Here is an 18,382-nt window from a genome sequence, read left to right as displayed (position 1 = left end):
GTTCCACCACCACCCCCAGCCCCACCCAGCCTGTCATCATCATCCCTAAGGGACACGGACCAGGCTGGCTCACAGGACCCCTCAAAAGGACAAGGAAACGAGAAGGTGCTGCTGCTGGGTTTCCCAAGTCCTCCCCGATTCAGGAGCTTCAGGGCCCTCAGGCTCCTGCAAAAGGCAAAATGCCCCTCAGATGCCCTGACTTTTTCCTGGGTCTCCCCTGAGAGCCTGGAAATCACTCCAGCACAGGCTCTGCATTGGCGATAGGGGGAGGCAAAGCAGGAGAAAAGCATGGACGGGGGAGTGAGGAAGTGAGGGGTGTCAAGGACACCTGGGCAACCCACGACCTTCTTGAGGGGGCTTAATAGGCCCCTCCCATGCCCAAATACATGCTGTCACCCTTTCCCAGTACGTGTACCTTTGTGGAAGGAAGGGGTAGACCAGAGGTGTAGGGAGCCTCTGTGACTTCAAGAAAAGGTACCAGCTTTTCAGACAGACCTGGGTTCCAAACCCCAGCTCTATTACTCACCAACTGTGTGGCCTTGGAGGCAAGCCTCTTTCCTGATGTGCAAACTAAGGTACTCGTCCCCACTCCACAGGTTGCCATGAGGTAAAGCCCCCAGCATGGTGTCTGGCTGACAGTGAGTACATGCATAAACCCCACAAACACCCTCCTGCTCTCTCACATACATACACACGCACTTACACCTCCACACCACATGTTGCACGCATACATCCCATGTCTTTCTCTCACATGCACACATCAGCTTGTCTCCAGCAAAGGCAGCCACCATGGCATCAGCTGCCCCAGCTTCCTCTGGGGAGAAGGAAGGGAAAAAGACAAGCTCTTGGTCCCTCCAGAGACACGGCCCTGTCCGGCTGGCTGCCCTAGCCTTCTAGAAAGCCCGTCCCTACGTCTGTCTCCCTGGACAGGACCTTCCAGGAAATAAGCTGGGAAGAAATAAGGCCCCCTAAATAAGAAGTTCATTTCTCCGAGGTGCCTGAGGTAAGGCCTCTGGAAAGGCCTGGACAGTCACCTCTCCAGGCTGGACACGGTGCAGATACCCATGGCCTCAGAGGGAGTGACTTCAGGCTTTTCACCTGCCCAGGATCAGAGAACATCTTCCTCCAGACACTCTGAACCCTGAGTGGGAGACTGAGGGAGAACAAGGGTGAGCTGGCCTGAGGGGCAGCGGGAGTTCTGGGTCAGAGAAGGGGTCTCTTCGCTATGGACCTGACCTCCCAACCCTCCATCCGGGCTTTCCCACCTGATGGGCGCACCACGGCCCTGTGCCGGCCTCAGCAGCACGGTGATGGTGTTCTCAGACTCGCCCAGGGGAGACGGCATGTCAGCATAATCAAAGCTGGGAGCTGAGGAAGGGGACAGGGACATAAGCACGGAGCCTGGCCATTGGACAAGGAAGGCCAGGCCTCCAGCCTCCTTGACCCGTCCTCAGATCTCTTCCCCTTCAGCTTTAGCCTCCTTGCTCCCTCTGACCTGAGCTTCTCTGACCCCTAACCTGAGCCCTCTGATTTCACTGACCACAGTCTTCTGAACCCTCTGACTTAATCCTCCCTGACCTCTGACCTCAACCCCTATACATTTATCTCAGCAGGGACCCTCTATAATCACCCCCAGGATGCCCCCCAGTCCCCCTTCCTCCCATAGAACCCTGGGATTCTGAGCCTCCTCCAAAGCGGCCAGGCCTGGGAGGGAGAGGGCGGCTCACCTGAGATGTTGGTGGTGATCTCGGTGAGTGCTGCCTGGCCGAAGCCTTTGCCTGTGCGGGCCCGCACAGAGAACAGGTAGGTGGTGCCTGGGTGCAGGTTGGAGAAGACATGGTAGGTCTCATTACGGAGCTTGGAGATGGTACGTCGTGGGCCTGGTACGTTTACCACTGGGTCTGATGACTCGATGCTCTGGTAGCTGATCTGGGGGCAGGATGGACAGATAGGCAGGCGCAGGAACGGGGAGGGCATCACTGGCCCCGCAGCCTCCCACCCATCATGGTTCAGGTGAGCCAGGGATAAGGCTGGGAAAGGGAGGGGCTCCGTGGGACTGTGGGTGCCCATCAGCCCAGGCCTCTGGGCACCTTCCCCACTCCTGCCATCAAGGCCTCTGTCCCCATAACCTACAGGGTATCCATTCTGGTCATAGTAGAAGGACCACAGTGATCACCTCTGTCCCACCATGAGCCCCCCTTTCCAAACCATATGCTCACCTTCTACCAGAAGTCCCCACCATAATGGGGTCCAAACCTACCTCATACTGAGTAATGAGGCCATTGGGTTCCTGGGGCTCCTCCCACTTGAGGAAGATCATGTCCTCCAGTGGAGTGAAGGTCAGGGACTCGGCCGCGATCCCACCAGGCACTGCAAGGGGAAGGTGGCATGGGGCAGGGGAAAGCGGGCTTTGGAGCCAGATTCCTGGGTTCAAATTCCAGCCTTGCCATTTCCTAGCTGATATGCTTGGACTACTCAACCTATCTGAGCCTCAGTTCCCTCATCTGTGAAATGGGGGTAATAATAACCCCTCCCTAACCAGAATGAAATGATGTGATGTACATAAAGCAATTTCATATGGTTCAACCTATTCCCGAGCAATCAAAAAGGGTAGCAGGCATTTTCATGCCTGTGCAGGTTGTATTCATAAAAGAACGTTTGAATGCTCCTTTTGATCCAGTTGAGTGGTTTTCAGAAAATAGATACATTTGCCAGAGAAATGAAAACAATTGCATTAGAATGGTAGGTTTATGGATGGAGATATTTTGTTGTCTAAAAATTTCTAATTACACAAACAATATGTTCAATGTAGAAAATCAAAATAAGCATAAGGAAAAATAAGCACCTACAATTCCATTACCCAGAGATTAAATACTGTTAATATTTCAGCATAAACTCTTCCGGGCATAGTTTTGTTTTGTCTGTATCATTTTAATAGCAATCATAAGGAATTTCTTCTAGGGAGAGAGCAGCCTTTGTTTGGGAAAACACCTCAATAAACCACTATGGGGAAGCTGAAATCCTAAGGCAGAGGAAAGCAGAAACCAAGATAACAATCCATGAAAGCCATAGTGTTCTGTGTGAAAATGAACGGTTACCAAGGCAACACCACAACCTACCCGCCAAAATGATAAAATAAAAAAGACAATTCCAAGTGTTGGTGAGAAGGCAGAGCAACCAAAATTTTCACACATGACTAGTGGGCGTGTAAATTGATGCACCCACTTGGGAACTGGATATATCTATCTATTATGAACACACCCATCAGAAATGTGTAGATCAACCGAAAAAAATATCTACAAAGGTTTTTCTTTTCAGCACAATTTAAAATAACTGAACACTGGAAACAACCCAAATGCCCCAAAATAGTAAATATAGGATAGGTCAATGGGGTGTATTCACATAAGAGTCTATTCAGCAATGAGAATGAATTCTCGAAAACTATGTGCAACATGGCTGAATCTCTCAAGTACTGAGTTGAGAGAAAGAAGCCAGTCTGTTATACAGTATATAAAAATACACACTCTATGAGTCCACTGATATAAAGTTCAGAGCCAAGCAAAATTTAATCTATGGCATTATGGTTGGGAGAATGGTTACCCTTCTGCATGAAGGGTGGCTTCTGAGATCTGGTTACTCTATTTCTTGGTCTGGGTGTGGGTTATCCCAATGTGTCCAGTCTGTGAGAATTCACTGAGCTGACCACTTAAGATAAACATACTTCCTATAAGAATTATACTAATACTTAAATGAAAAGTAAAAATAAATAAGTAATAAGCAGTTATTGAAGGGAGAGGGAAAGAGAGGGGCAGAGGTAGAAGAAAGAAGGCGAAGCAGCCCAAATGAGACCTGTTCAGAGTGGGGTGAAATGGCCACCACAATGTATCTGGAGAGGCGAGGGGGAGGGACAGACGTCAAAAGATTCTAAGGGCAGAGTGATCTGATGTTGAACTTGAGGTTGTTTATGAAGGGTAGCAGAATATGCCCCTTTGGCATAAGAATTATTTTGAACTGAAAATTGAGAGGGAAATTGAAGAGAAGCAGATACAGCAGATACTCGAATAAAGTCCTTTCATTCAATGTCGTTTCATTATAACATTGGTAAGAAAAGAAATCGATTCCCAACTGGGGTCGCTGTCTGTATGGAATTTATATATTCTCTCCATGTCTGCATGGGTTTTCTCTGGGGACTCCAGTTTCCTCCCACATCCCAAAACTGTGCATGTGAGGTGAATGGGCGTGTCTAAACAGTCCCTGTCTGAGTGAGCATGGGTGTGTGTGTGAGTGACAGAAGGGCATCCTGTCCAGGGTGGGGTCCTGCCTCGCACCCTGAGCTGCTGGGAGAGGATCCAGCCATTCTCGACCCTGAACTAGAATAAGCAGGTTGGAAAAAAATTATCTTACTTGTTTTTATTCATCTTTCTTAAATGTATGTATAGCTGACATTTATTTCAATGTTTAATGTTAGAAGTGTTTAGGGTCTTTATTTAGAAGTTTGGTGATGTTTTCGTAACCAGAAATATGCAGTAGGAACTTAACTCTTGTTTATAGTAATTAGCCTAGGGTAAAATTGGTTTCTGTTCTATGTTGTTTCACTTAAAGTTGCAGTTTCCAAGAACCTATTGATGATGTTAAGTGAGGACTTACTGTACAAAAGAAGCTCTCTGCCCCTCCCCCTATTTGCCTAAAATAAGACATAAATTTGTAAAGGTGCTCCCCTTCCTCTCTCTACCAGGAAGGGAAGAAGTTAATCTTTCTGAGACAACTCCAGATCAGAAGAATCTACATAAATTTTACTAACTAGCCCTTACTTACCATTAGTTTCCCCACATTTTTGCCTTTGCATAATTTGCTGCCCCAAGAATCTCAAAGTCCTTTTCCCTTGTCTTGTCAGGTCTCTAAAAATTCACTGCTCTTGTTATGATGCCCAAGTTCTAACCACCCCTTGATTACTCATCAGAGTCCTCACTCCCATGTGCTTTTCTCTTATTAATCTGTCTTTTCTTAATCTGATTTATTGGGCCCCCATCAATGAACCTCAGATGGGTAGAAGGGGATAAAAAGTTAAGTTTTTCCTTCTCTACGTTTGCAATTCTTCAGAGTAAACCCCTGCAGTCCTCACTCCCACCCGCAGCAGATCGTCACCGCACCTCACAGGGCCTGGGGCACACCTGCTGCCGTGGGTGAGTGGGGTTTCGCGAAAATTTAAGGAAGGAGCTGACTTTGGTGTCTGGGCTGCTGTGCAGAGCAGAAAACTGCACATATGGGGAGGCAAGAAAAACTGACAACCAAGGAGCTTAACGCATGTGAGGATTTGCAGGAATCTGGGGGAAGCCTTTGGACCTGTACTGGGGGAAGAACGTAGCTATTAAGATTGAAAACTCTGAAGCAGATGGCCAGGTTTGAAACCCAGCTCCGCGGCCCATCTATTAGCTATGTGCCCTCATTTGTAAAATGGAGATAGTAATAGTTGCCTACCACAGAGGGTTGTCATGGAATTCTATGCATTCATATATGAAAAGCATTCAAAATAATGCTTGACAGGTATTAAATGCTTAATAAGTATTAGCTTGACATAAATAACAATAACAGAATGCACATTTTTTCACGTACACATGGAACATTTACCAAAATTTAACTTTATGTTAGGACATAAAGTGAGGATCAAATTTCAAAAAAGACTAAAATTAGAGTATATACGCTGACCACAGCAGAATTAAATTAGAAATCAATAACAAAAAGATAATTAGAAAAGTCCCAATTGCTTAGAAATTAAACGGCATAATTCTAAATAACTCTTGGGTCAAAGAAGAAATCACAACAGAAAACAGAAAATATTTTGAAATGAATGATAATGAAAATAGGACATATCAAAACTCATGGGATATAGCTAAAGCAAGAATTACGGGGAAATTTATAGCTTTAAATGCATATATTTGAAATGTAGAAAGGCTCAAAATCAATGATCTAACAAGCTTCCATCTCAAAAAGCTAAAAGAACAGCCTATCAACTCCAAAGAAAGTACAAAAAGGGAAATAAAGAATAGAAAATATACAATAAAGAAAATCAACTAAGCCAAAAGTTGTTTCTTTGGAAAGATTAATAAAATTGATACACCCCTAGCAAGAGTAACCAAGAAAACAGAGAAAACACGAATTACCAATATCAGAAATGAAAAAGGGGATATCACATAGACCCTACAGACATTAAATGAATATAACAAGAAAATATTATAACCAACTTTATGTCAAGAAATTTAACAATTCAAGTGAAATAAACAAAGTCCTTAAAAACACAGTACACCAAAACCAATACAAGAATAGAAAACCTGAATATTCTAATATCTGTTTTAAAAATTAAAAACTGTTCTTAAAAAAACGTCACCACAAAGAAAACTCCAGGCCCAAATGGCTTCACTGCTGAATTCTTCCAAAATTTAAAGAAGAAATTATACCAATTAACCCAAAGGCTTCCAGAGAATACATATTAGCTATCATTACTTTGTTGTTATACAGTTGGTTTAATCCTAAGCAAAAAATTCCCTATAAAAATTTCAGTCTCAGACGTGGGGTGTCTGTGGGAGGCACGGAGGGCCCTGGGAAATCAGGCTGGGGCTCTTACCGTCCTCATCCGTCTGGAAGGTGAGCTCCTTGCCCTCCTTGCGCCCCTCAGGGTTAGTGAGGACGAGCCGTACGTGAACATTCCGGTAGGGCAGCAGGTTCTTGATGGTGTAGCGGCTGACACCCCGCTCCATCTTCACGCACTCCCGGATAGTCTGGTTGTGGCTGCTGCCCAGGGTGTAGTGATAGCACAGGGACACAGTGTAGGTGTGGCAACGCGTCACATTGTAGCCCAGCGGTTCCCACTGCAGAGTCAGCTGGCGGGCTTGGATCTCCGCGAAAGCCAGCCCTTTGGGGGCTCTCATGGGCTCTGGGGAAGCCGGGAAGCAGAGAGAAAGTAAAGGAAATCGGAAGAGAAAAAGAAGAGGGGTTCGAGAAAGAACATTAGTCAGCTGACTGAGATCATCCCTCCTTTGCTCCCAAGAGCTCGAGGGAACCCCTAGAACATTGAAAATTGAACAGGGAGAAAAATTGTGTGTTTCGGAGTCAGGCGGAGCTACATCTGAATCCTGGCTCTGCCGCTCGCAGCCGGCAACCGCTGAGTCACTTTACCTCTTTCAGCCTTAGTTTCCTCACCTGCAAAATGGGATGATAATAATAGGTCCTACCTCATAGGATGGTTGTGAAGTTTAATGCTTGCAAAGCACGTGCAAAAATGGCTACAACGCAACAGGCCCTCACAAATGTTAGCTATAATTTTGTTTTAATGACACAGTTCACCTCCTAATTCCTGGATGACTTCAGGCCAGTATAAATCAACCTATTGCTGTATTTTTCTTAACTGATTAATTCCAAAGTTGTTCTGAAACATACGATAATATATAGGAATCAGGATGATGGGGAAATGAGAGCTAAGTAGTTAAATAATGCCAGAGAATGTTAGGGGAACAGAAATGCATGCCCTTAGGTCCCATGTGAGGTCTAAAAATAAGATTCTAATTGAGTAGTGAATCCCTTGGCTGCCAAAGCTAAAAAGGAAATACAATCTGTTATATAGTAGTAAAATAATAGTAACAAAAATAATAATAATAATAATAATAATAATAATAATAATAATGGCAATTACAGCCTCTTGAGGACTCCATGGAGCCAGAAAGTTGCCCCATTTTATGAATAAAGAAACTGGGGCTTCTGAAGCAAAGCCAGGATGGAGCCCAGGGGCTCAGCCCCCAGTCCTGCATCTGCACTGACCAGCTATGTGATCGTAAGCACATCTCTGGGCCTCAATTTCCTCACCTGTAAAATGAGGGAAGAGGCCAAGATTACTTGTAAGGATCCTTTTCTCTTTTGCACCCTGACTGTGCAATGCAGTTTCGTTACCCTTAAGTTCTGTGAGCACCGGCAAAGCGTCCACAATTAGAGGGTCTCAGGATACACCTTAATGAACAGGTGAAGAGCCTGCTTGGCCTCTTGAGATGATTAACTACAACCTTATTATAGTTTTTGATGTGATTAAATTGCTCAGGATGGACTTGACAAAGATGCAGAGGGAAACATCAGCCCAGGCTGCTCTTTACTCAGAGTGCATGGGAAGCACAGCCTTAGAGGCTGGCCCCAAGGACAGCACAATACAAGTTTCTGTTTCCACCAGGGAGCTTTCCTTTCTTGCCTGAGCCATGGGCAAACAGAATGTTTTCAGTCATATAACGGGCCACCACAAAGGTATTTCAGCACCTGCTAGCAGCGAGGCCCACCCTCTGACTTCGTACAGAGTCTGGTTCCCTTCTCCCCACGAGTACAGTGGACTGGATCCCCATCCAATTCAAGGGCTGGCTCCCACTGCTAACTACAACCTGAGGGCTGCTGGCTGCAAGCCCACTTACCACACTTATGTTTTCTCTCCTGTCCCGGCCCACAGAGATTCTCCTAATGTTTTTCTATGTAGTTTTGTTTTAACCCATCATTCTTAATGTGTTTGCAGTGGAAGAGACAGACTGTGTGTGCTCATTCTGCCATCTTGCTCAGAGGTTCTTGCTTTATTCCCTGACTGTTTGGCTCTGGTCCTGCATGTCTCTTGTGTAATGTCCCAAGGTATCTATGGGAGCCAAAACACCACTGCTTTTTTTGCACTAATGAGAGCAGGTCTCGGTCCCTGCAGCTCTGCTCACACCATCCCTACCCCCGGGAATACCTGCCCCACATTCCTTTCCATCCTTCCAGGCTTGACCAAAATGCACTGCTTCTTTTGCCCTCCTGCAGCATTTAGAGAAGGGCATGGAAAGTTAAATGTAAACCGGTGATACAGGCTGGGTCGGGATTATTACAAACAGGAGAGTAAGCATCCCATCCAAACAAGGGCAGCTGCTGCCCAGCTCCAGACAATGCTGCCATGCAGGACTACAGGCTCAGGGTAGCCAGGTCCTCCGATTTTTTAGGAGAAATCTGAAATTCAGATTTTTATGTGAAGCCTCCAGATTTTGAAATACTGGCAACCTGCTCCAAGTGGTTCTTTAAAACCATTTTGCAGGGCACAAAATAGCAACCTCTCACTTGGAAGATGAAACCTCCCATTCTCATAATGGGGTATTTCATTCTCCAACAGCTGAGTCTACCTCGCTAGACTGAGAGGTCTTTGAAAATAAAGCTCATTTTTCTCTTCTCTCCCCACCCTGATCAAATCTGGGCAGATCCAGAGGCTCAAATAGTTTGTTGACTACAGACTGATATGTTGATTGAGGGGTGTGAATTCATGAGTCTCTCTGTGTTTCCAAAAACCATCTGGCGCCCAGACACACTCTCTTCAGCTGCCAGCACACACTGACAAAACAGAACCTGGGGACCTCAAAGCCCTACCCCTCTATAGTCCATGGAGCTGCAGGCCGCTCAGAGATCAAAGGTCAAATTGCACTTAAAACAAGGAGGCTAACAGTTAACATCTGTTACATTAGGCCACAATGTATTGATTTTAATAATGCTAATGAGGATACACTAACCCCGAACCACTCAACTATGCCTCAGGGAAGAGGCTGTGGAGTGGGGTCCAGTGCTCCAAGCTTCAAGTCCTATCCCCACCCCTCATTAGTTCTGTGACTTCAGGCAAGTGACTGGACCCCCTTGGAATGTCAGGTTCCTTGACTAAAAACATGGAGGTAATAACGCCTTCTTTGAAGAGCAAGTGTGAGGGTTACATGCGATGAATCAAACTGCCCAGCCTGTGGAAATTAATTAATTAATTAATTAATGTGTGGGCACTAAGGTGAGATACTGGTAACAGCATTAATTAGCACAAACATTTTTTAAAGCAATCTATGTCAAAGCCCTTTTGTTAAACCACTCCTGGCGGATTATGTTAAAGAAACAACTCTGGGGGGAAATAAAGCACTACAAGCACTAAGTTTTACAATATGGTATCATTTATAACAATAGGAATCGAGGAACAAATAGTCCAGCAATATGGAGACACTCAATGGACTTCTATAGCCAATAAACATAAGTATAAGCAACATAACACATGTAACAACCCCAAGCAAAGGCAGCGGAATACAAATGCTTTCTACATCGTTATGACAAGGGTGTAAAAATATGTACAGTACACATATGGGTAGAGATTTGAAGAAGACAGAAAAACTGAAACAGCTGTTGGGCTAGGATGGTGAGATTTAGAGTGGTTTTTAAAAATGCCTTTTACTGACATTACATTATTGTTTTTATGGTAAATAATATTGTGGGAGGAGAGTTTCAGGGGGATAGAGGAGATGACAACACAGCTGGCCAACAACAAAACAACCACTGGCTGAGGCCCCTGAGCAAGGAGGCGGTGGTGAAGTCAGTGACAAGAAGCTGTAATTAAGAGGGGCGGATGAGTTGTTTGGGTCCTGTCTGTCTGGTCCCTGCCCGATCTGCCATCCTGGCCAACCTGTGTAAAGTGTTTAGTGACTGGCACCAAGTGGGTTCTCAGCCCTTGGTGGCAGCTGCCATTTGTTGTTGTTTCAAACACTGGATTGAAATCAGGACATTTCAAACTTTGGTTCTGACTCTGCTATGGACTCACTATGTAGATTTGGGCAAGTGACTAAATCTCAGTTTGCTCATCTATAAAATGCAAACAATCAACAGCTGTCACCAGGAAACCTGGGTTCTTGACCCACTGTGGGATCATAGGCAAGTGCCTTCCCCTCTCTGGGTTTCAGTTTCTCCATCTGTACACTAAGGGGAGTGGACCAGAGATTCTCTATGGACCCTAGCTCTGATTTCTTTTATTCTAAGTACTTAATTCTAAGTAAAAGTTTCTTTTCTTCTGACCAGAACTGGCTTTGAAGAGTTAAAAACACCATAATAATGACAGTTGTCATTTACTGAATGCTTACTGTGTGTTAGACACTATATTTCACATGTATTTAATTCATTCATATGCAATTACCTGCATTTAACCCAAAACACTGGAGGGCCCCAGGGTGTGTGCTTCACAAGTCCATTTACACTTATTCCCTCAAATCTAAGGACTAAATCAGGGGTTCTCAGCATTACCAACATTTTGGACTAGATAATTCCTTGTTGCGGGGGAGCTATTTATGCACTGTAGAAAGTTTAACCGCTTCCCTGGCTTCCTCCACCCTTTGATGCCATTAGCACCCAGTTGTGACAATCAATGTCTCCAGACACTGCAAATGTTTCCTGGGAGACAAATCACCCCTGGTTGAGAACGACCAGCATGAGGGCTTTTAACCTCATCCAGTCTCATAGCTTTAAGTACCATCTACACCATATCTATATTGATGACTTTCAAATTTATATCTGCGGCCGGAACCTCTTCCCTGAACTCCACATTCACAAATCCATCTGCCTGATGGATATCTCCACTCCAACGCCTAATAGGCATCTCAAAGTGAACAGTTCCAACACAAAACTCCTGATCTACAAACCCCCGCCACACCTGCTCCTCCCACAGTCTTCTCCTTCATAATAAATGACAACTCCATCCTTCCAGCTGCTCAAGCAAAACACCTTGGAGCCATCCTTGACTTCTCTCTACTTCCCTCTCTCTCATTGCATGTCCAATCCATCAACAAACACAATGCTACCATCAGAAAAAACCCAAAATCTAACCACTTTTCACCACCTTTCCCACACTTCCTCCCCGCAGCCAGCCTCCATCATTTCTCAGCTGGATTCTTGCACTGGCCTCCTCACTGGTTTCTCCTCTGGTACCCTTGCCCTCTTAGTGTCTATTCTCCACAAAAGTGCCAGAATCATCCTTTTAAGCAGAGCAGGGGACGTCGTTCCTGCTCTCCAAACCCTGCAATGGCTCCCCAGGTCACTCAGCGTAAAATGGTCCTGAGTCCCACATCCCCAGCATGCGTGTGACCTCCTCTCCTGCCATCTCCCCCTCAGTCATTAGACCACAGTTACACTGGTCTCTTGTTGCTCCTCCCACATGCCAAGCATGCTCCAGTCTCCAGGCTCTTGAGTTTGCTGTTCAGTCAGCCAGAAATGATCCTTCACCCAGCAATGCCTCCAGCTTCCTGCTCGGCTCAGCCTCTCACCTCCTTCAGGCCTCTGCTGAAATGTGTGCTTCTCTGCAAACAGGTCCCTTGAGCCTTTTTAAAATAACAACCCTCCTACCCTCACAGCCCATCTCCCTCCCTGCTTTATTCTTCACCACACTTATCATCTTCTGACAAACTATATACTTCACTTGTTTACTGTCCCTCCGCCCCGCCAGAATGTGAGTTTCACATGTAGAACTCACATGCTAGTGGTCTTTGTCTGGGTCCCAGTCTTATGGCCCTAGCAACTACAATAGTACCTGAAACATAACAGCCACTCAATAATCGTTTGTTGAATGAATCTTTACACTTACCCTGTATCGTAAAGATTCTTATTATTCCCATTGCATAAAACAAGAGGACTAAAGTTCCGAGAGGTTAAGTAGCCTGACCCAGATCCCTCAGCTAGAAAGTAATTCCCACTGGAATACTCAGATCCACCACCCAAGGGTCTCCCTGGGTGTGACATTAAACTGGATTTTAGGAATACTTAAGACTATCGATTTTAAAAATACTTAAGACTATCGATTGACCAAAAAAAATAAATAAACCTTGACCTAAACCTTTTACCTTATCCAAAAATTAACTCAAAATGGATCATAGACTTAAATGTAAAATGTAAAACCATAACACTTTTAGGAAGGAAAAAAAGAGAGAGAGAAAAAATCTTTGGGATCTAGAGCTAGGCAAGGAGTTCTTTAACTTGACACCAGAAGCATAATTCATAAAAGGAAATTTTGATAAAATGGCCCTCATCAAAATTAAAAATGGTTGCTCTGTAGAAGACTAGGAAAGAGGATAAAAAGACAAGTTAAAAGCTGGGAGAAGATATTTACAAACTACGTACCCAACAAAGGACTAGTATCTAAAAGGTGTACAGAAATCACAAAACTCAACAGTAAAAAATGAATAATCCAATTAGAAAATGGGCAAAGACATGAGCAATTCACCAAAGAGGAATACAGATGGCAAATAGCACATGAAAAGATATTCAACATCATTACGCATTTAAAAAAATGAAAACTAAGACCAGGATGGGATATTACTACACACCTCTGAGAATGGCTAAAATAACAAAAATAATGACAACACCAAATGCTGGCAAGGAAGAAGAGAACTGGATCACTCATACATCGCCAGTGAAAATGTAAAACAATACAGTCAATCTGGCAGTTTCTGATAAAACTAAATATGCAATTACTGTATAATCCATTGACTACACCCTAGGGCATTTATCCCAGAAAAATGAAAGTTTATAGTCATGCAAAAACCTGTACATGAATGTTCATAGCAGCTTTACTTGTAATAGCCAAAAATTGGAGCCAGTCCAAATGTCCTTCAACAAGTGAATAGTTAAACAAACTGTGGTATATCCACACCGTAGAATACTATTCAGCAATAAAAAAGAACGAACTATTGATATACATAACTTGAATGACTCTCCAAGTAATTATGCTGAGAAAAAACCCCAATCTCAGTGCCAAGACAATTCAATGGGAAAAGAAGAGTCTTTTCAATAATTGCTGCAATAAATGGAACAATTGGATAATAATAAATGCTGCAATAAATGGAACAATTGGCAAAAGACTGAAGTTGGATGCTTACCTCACACCATATATAAAAATGAACTCAAAATAGATCAAGGACCTAAATGTAAGAGCTAAAACTATAAAACTCTGAGAAAAAACAAAAACGATGGATTGGGCAATTATTTTTTTAGACATAACATCAAAAGCACAAACAACAAAAGAAAAAAAAATAGGCTTCATCAAAATTAAAATTTTTTGTGCTTCAAAGGACACCATCAAGAAAATTAAAAGACAACCTAAAAAGTGGAAGAAAATATCTGCAAATATTGTGTTTCCCCAAAAATAAGACCTAGCCAGACGATCAGCCCTAATGCATCTTTTGGAGCAAAAATTAATATAAGACCTGGCATTATATTATATTATATTATATTATATTATATTATATTATATTATATTATATTATATTATATTATATTACATTACATTATATTATATAAGACCTGGTCTTATGTTACATTAAAATGAGACAGGGTCTTATATTAATTTTTGCTCCAAAAGATGCATTAGAGCTGATGGTCCAGCCAGGTCTTATTTTTCAGGGAAACATGGTACTTCTGATAAGGGTCTAGTATCCAGAATATATAAAGACCTCTTACAATAATAAAAAGACAAAATAATAATAATAAATAATAATAATAATAATAATCAATAATAATGAATAAAATAAAAATAATAATCAATAATAAAAAGACAAATACCCAACTTAAAAGTAAGTCTAGGATCTGAATAGACATTTCTACAGAGAAGACAAACAAATGCCTAGTGAGCACATGAAAAAATGTTCAATCATTAACCATCAGGGAAATGCAAATCAAAACCACAATGAAATACCACTTCACACCACTAGGAGGGTTATAATCAGAAAACAAGTAATAACAAGTGTTGGTGACAATGTAGAGAAACTGGAACGCTCATACATTGCTGATGGGAATGTAAAACAGGAAAAGTCAAGCAGTTCCTCAAAGGTTAAACATAGTTACCATATGACATACACAAAGGGTGCCAAAAAAATGTATACACATTTTAAGAAAGGAAAAAAACTGTATTAAAATTATACTACTCAATATATATCGATAACAAAAGATGAATACAAGTTATGTGTATACATTTTTTTGGCACCCCCAGTATATGCTATATACCCAAGAGAAATGAAAACATATGTCCACACAAAACCTGTACACACATATTCATAGAAATATTGTTCATAATAGCCAAAAAGAATAAACTCCCCAAATGACCATCAACAGATGAACAGATAAATAAATTGTGGTATGTCCATACAATGGAATATTATTCAGCAATAAAAAGGAATAAAGTACTGACATCCACAACATGGAAAGACCTTAAAAACATTATTCTAAGTGAAAGAAGCCAGTCACAAAAGACTATATGTTGTATGATTCCATTTATATGAAATGTCCAAAAGAGTCAAATCTCTAGAGACAGAAAGTAAATTAGTGGTTGCCTAGGGTTGGAGGTGTTAAAAGGAAATGGGGCAGGGGGACTGCTAAAGGATATAAGTTTTCCTTTTGGGGTGGTGAAAATGTACTAAAATTGATTATGGTGATGGTTGTACAACTTTGCAAATATACTAAAAAACATTGAATTATACCTCTAACAAGTGAATTGTATGAGATGTGAATTATATCTCAATGAAACTCAATGTATCAAATTAAAAAGTCAATTCCAAAAGTTATATACTATATGATTTCATGATTTGTATAACATTTTTGAAATAACAAAATTTTAGGAATGAAGGACAGATTTATGGTTATCAGGGGTTGGGGTAAAGAAAGGCATAAAGGTGAGTGTGGATATGAAAAAAGCAACACTAAGGATTCGCAAATTGGTTGAACTGTTCAGTATCTTGACTGTGGTGGTAAATATATAAACCTACACATGTGATAATCTATACAGAACTAAACACACACATATATACACAAATGACAACAAGTGAAACTAGGGAAGTCTGAATAAGATCAGTACAGTGTATCAATGTCAATATGTTGATTGTGACATATATTACTACAGTTTTGCAAAATGTTACCACCGCAGGAAACAGCGTAAGGATATGGGGAATTCTCTGTATTTTTTCTTACAACTGCATAAGAATCTACAATTACTGCAATAAAAATTCCAATTAAAAAAACCCGCTGAAATCACAGAGTGAGAAAATTGTTCTGTTCTCAATCTCTCTTCGGATTAAACAAAAAAAAGAGGCTCTCCCCTGCAGGTGTGCCATCTCTCCTAACTGTTGCTTCACCCTTTTCAACATGGAACAGCAGACCTCAGGCTCAAATGCCCAGACAAGAGAATCCAAGAGGTAGAATTTAATAACACACTTCTACTTAATGTTTAGTTGTTTATCTAGATGATATAAAATTAAGAACACAGATTCTGGAGCCAGCCAGTCAAGAGTTCCAATGCCATCTCTCCCACTAGCTGTGTGACTTTGGGCCAATCACTTAACATCTCTTACTTCATCTGCAAAATGAATATGACAAGAGTATCTTGATGGGGTTGGGAGTAAGTGTGTGTGTGTGTGTGTGTGTGTGTGTGTGTGTGTGTGTGTGTGTGCGCGCGCGCGTACACATACATATGTGTCTGGCACATATGTCTGTCATTATTATCTTTACCATAACAAAGATGAGGAAAAATCACAACATTTAGAAAGTTTTAGAAGCACAGATGCAGGACCTACTACCTCTCAGAATGTGCTCCTTCGCCCCTCGGTTTCCCTGAACCCACCCGGGTGTCCAAGAGGCACCCACCTGCGCACTTGGTGCGGCTGACCAGGGGCGGCCCCGGGCGGCCGGTGCCGCCGTCACCGGGGCGCGTGAGCAGCACGCTGATCTCATACTCGGTGTCGGGGTCCAAGTGCCAGAGTTTGTAGGTCTGTAGGCTGACCGCGTGCACCTCGGCCCACGGGCCACGCGCCATACGGTACTCTATCTCCTTGCGCACGATCGGGCCGTCGCCAATGATGGAGTTGGTGTTGAGCTGGATGATGAGGTAGGTGGGACCCGCGCGCAGCAGCTGCGGGGGTGCGATGGGAGTGGGGGGTTCTGCGAGGGCAGAGCGGAGAGGCGAAGCCAACGGTGCGGCTGTGAGATCCTGGCCCCAGCTCCACACCCAAATCCCGAAGAGCCCTCCCTGTCCTCTCAGACCCCTCAGGCAACTCCCAAGTCTTGGGCCCCCATGAAATGACCAGGCCTTAAGGGGAGGCTCGCTCCAAAGGCTGACCCCTCCCTCACCCCTCAGCCCAGACCCTCTCCCTCATTCCCTTCCAAATCCCTAGTCCTTCCACAGGTTGACCGCATGACCACTCGGGTCAACCCCGAGTCCCTACAGCCAGGCCCAGCCTAGCGGAGCTCACACCTTGACCCTGTCCCTCCGCAGGCCCGCCTCCCAGTCAGACCCCGCCCCCTCGATCAGATCTCCGGAGAGAGGCGCTGCACCCTCCAAGGGCCGGGTCCCCAGTCAGACCACGGCCGGCCCGGGTCAGACCCTGTCGGACACATCCCTGGAACAGACCCCGCCCCTGGGAGTCCCCACTCCCCTCGCCGGCCCCGCCCCTCAGAGGGTGCAGATCCCCCCCTTGGCGAGCGTGTATGTGCTGACCCTTGACGATGAGCTCTGCGAAGTTGGAGACGCCTGCGCCGCGCGGGGCCTGGGACACGCAGCGGTACAAGTCCTGCTCCTGGCGGCCCACGGCGGCCAGCGGGAAGGTGGCCAGGAAGCGACGGTGGCTGATGTGCCGCACTCCAGCCGCGGGCACCAGCGCCCCGCTCTGCCGCTGCTCGAGAAGAGGGGTGACAACGTCAGGGACGCCGGGGGAGGGCGTCCCAACCTTGCTCTGAATCGGGCGAGTAACTGTCCTGGCCCCATTTAGCCGTCCCTACTATGCTGGGGGCACATGGGGTTCCTGCAACCGGCTCCGCCACAGGAAGGAAAGGTAGTCGCTCTGCCTTTGATGGAGAGTGTAGCTGGGGGATCCTGGAGCCGCGCTCTGTCCTGGGGCAAAGGAGGCACCCAAGAGGCCAGAGCAGAACCTAGGCATGTGCACGGTGCTGGAGGTTGAAGGAAGGAGTCAGCTCCTGACCTGGGGACCTGGGCCAGAAGAAGTCCTCCACGCACATTTTGGCCAAGATCCCCGCCCGACCCCTCACCTGCAGGAGGAAGCGCTCTGCCTCCGCCGCCCTCCCTGTCGCCATACACTGGAATGAGGCGTTCTGGCCCGCGTTGACCTCCACGTCGCCCAGGCGGGAGAAGTGAGGGGACTTTGCTGCGGAAACAGAGCCAAGGCGTGAGCTGGGCCTATGTCCCCTAGAGGCAGGAACCGTGGCCGCCCTCACCCCTCACCTTGGGCCCGCGTGGGCTGGGACTCACCGCAGGGGTAGCTGAGAAGCAGGATGTCATCTAGGCCCATGTAGCCCCTGCGGTCTGGGGAGATGAGGGCCTCAAACAGCACCTGGGGAAGGCGGGAAGGTCCCTGTCATACCGACTGGCCTCCAGCCCTGCCTGGGGAGGAGCCACAAGAGCCCGCTTTTAGCTCTGCTCCAGCCCCATCCAGCAACCAGCGGAGGTCAGTCCCACTCAAAACAACCCTTCCAACCATGCCAGCCAGTGGGGAAGGTGGGGGGTCAGCACCCAGGGCTGACAAGGTCAAGGCCAGAGGTTCTATCC

The 18,382-nt window shown here is 44.9% G+C and overlaps 1 protein-coding gene across 9 annotated transcripts in view; it reads right to left on the bottom strand.

Annotated features, from left to right (window-relative positions):
* The window catches only part of PTPRU (protein tyrosine phosphatase receptor type U), a 78,232-nt gene that overhangs the window by 40,634 nt on the left and 19,216 nt on the right, over window positions 1–18,382 (bottom strand). For all 9 annotated transcript variants that reach the window (XM_033114068.1, XM_033114062.1, XM_033114063.1 and 6 more), the window contains exons 4-11: window positions 18,086–18,167; window positions 17,866–17,981; window positions 17,318–17,492; window positions 16,468–16,761; window positions 6,623–6,931; window positions 2,261–2,370; window positions 1,728–1,929; window positions 1,266–1,368 (exon numbers count right to left, since the gene is read on the bottom strand). In XM_033114068.1, the coding sequence (XP_032969959.1) occupies window positions 1,266–1,368; window positions 1,728–1,929; window positions 2,261–2,370; window positions 6,623–6,931; window positions 16,468–16,761; window positions 17,318–17,492; window positions 17,866–17,981; window positions 18,086–18,167 (1,391 nt within the window). The remainder of the gene's footprint in view (window positions 1–1,265; window positions 1,369–1,727; window positions 1,930–2,260; window positions 2,371–6,622; window positions 6,932–16,467; window positions 16,762–17,317; window positions 17,493–17,865; window positions 17,982–18,085; window positions 18,168–18,382) is intronic.

The sequence above is a fragment of the Rhinolophus ferrumequinum genome, chromosome 9 (genome assembly GCF_004115265.2).
Source record: "Rhinolophus ferrumequinum isolate MPI-CBG mRhiFer1 chromosome 9, mRhiFer1_v1.p, whole genome shotgun sequence".
Taxonomy (NCBI): Eukaryota; Metazoa; Chordata; class Mammalia; order Chiroptera; family Rhinolophidae; genus Rhinolophus; species Rhinolophus ferrumequinum.
This window is presented reverse-complemented; position numbering and strand designations above follow the sequence as displayed.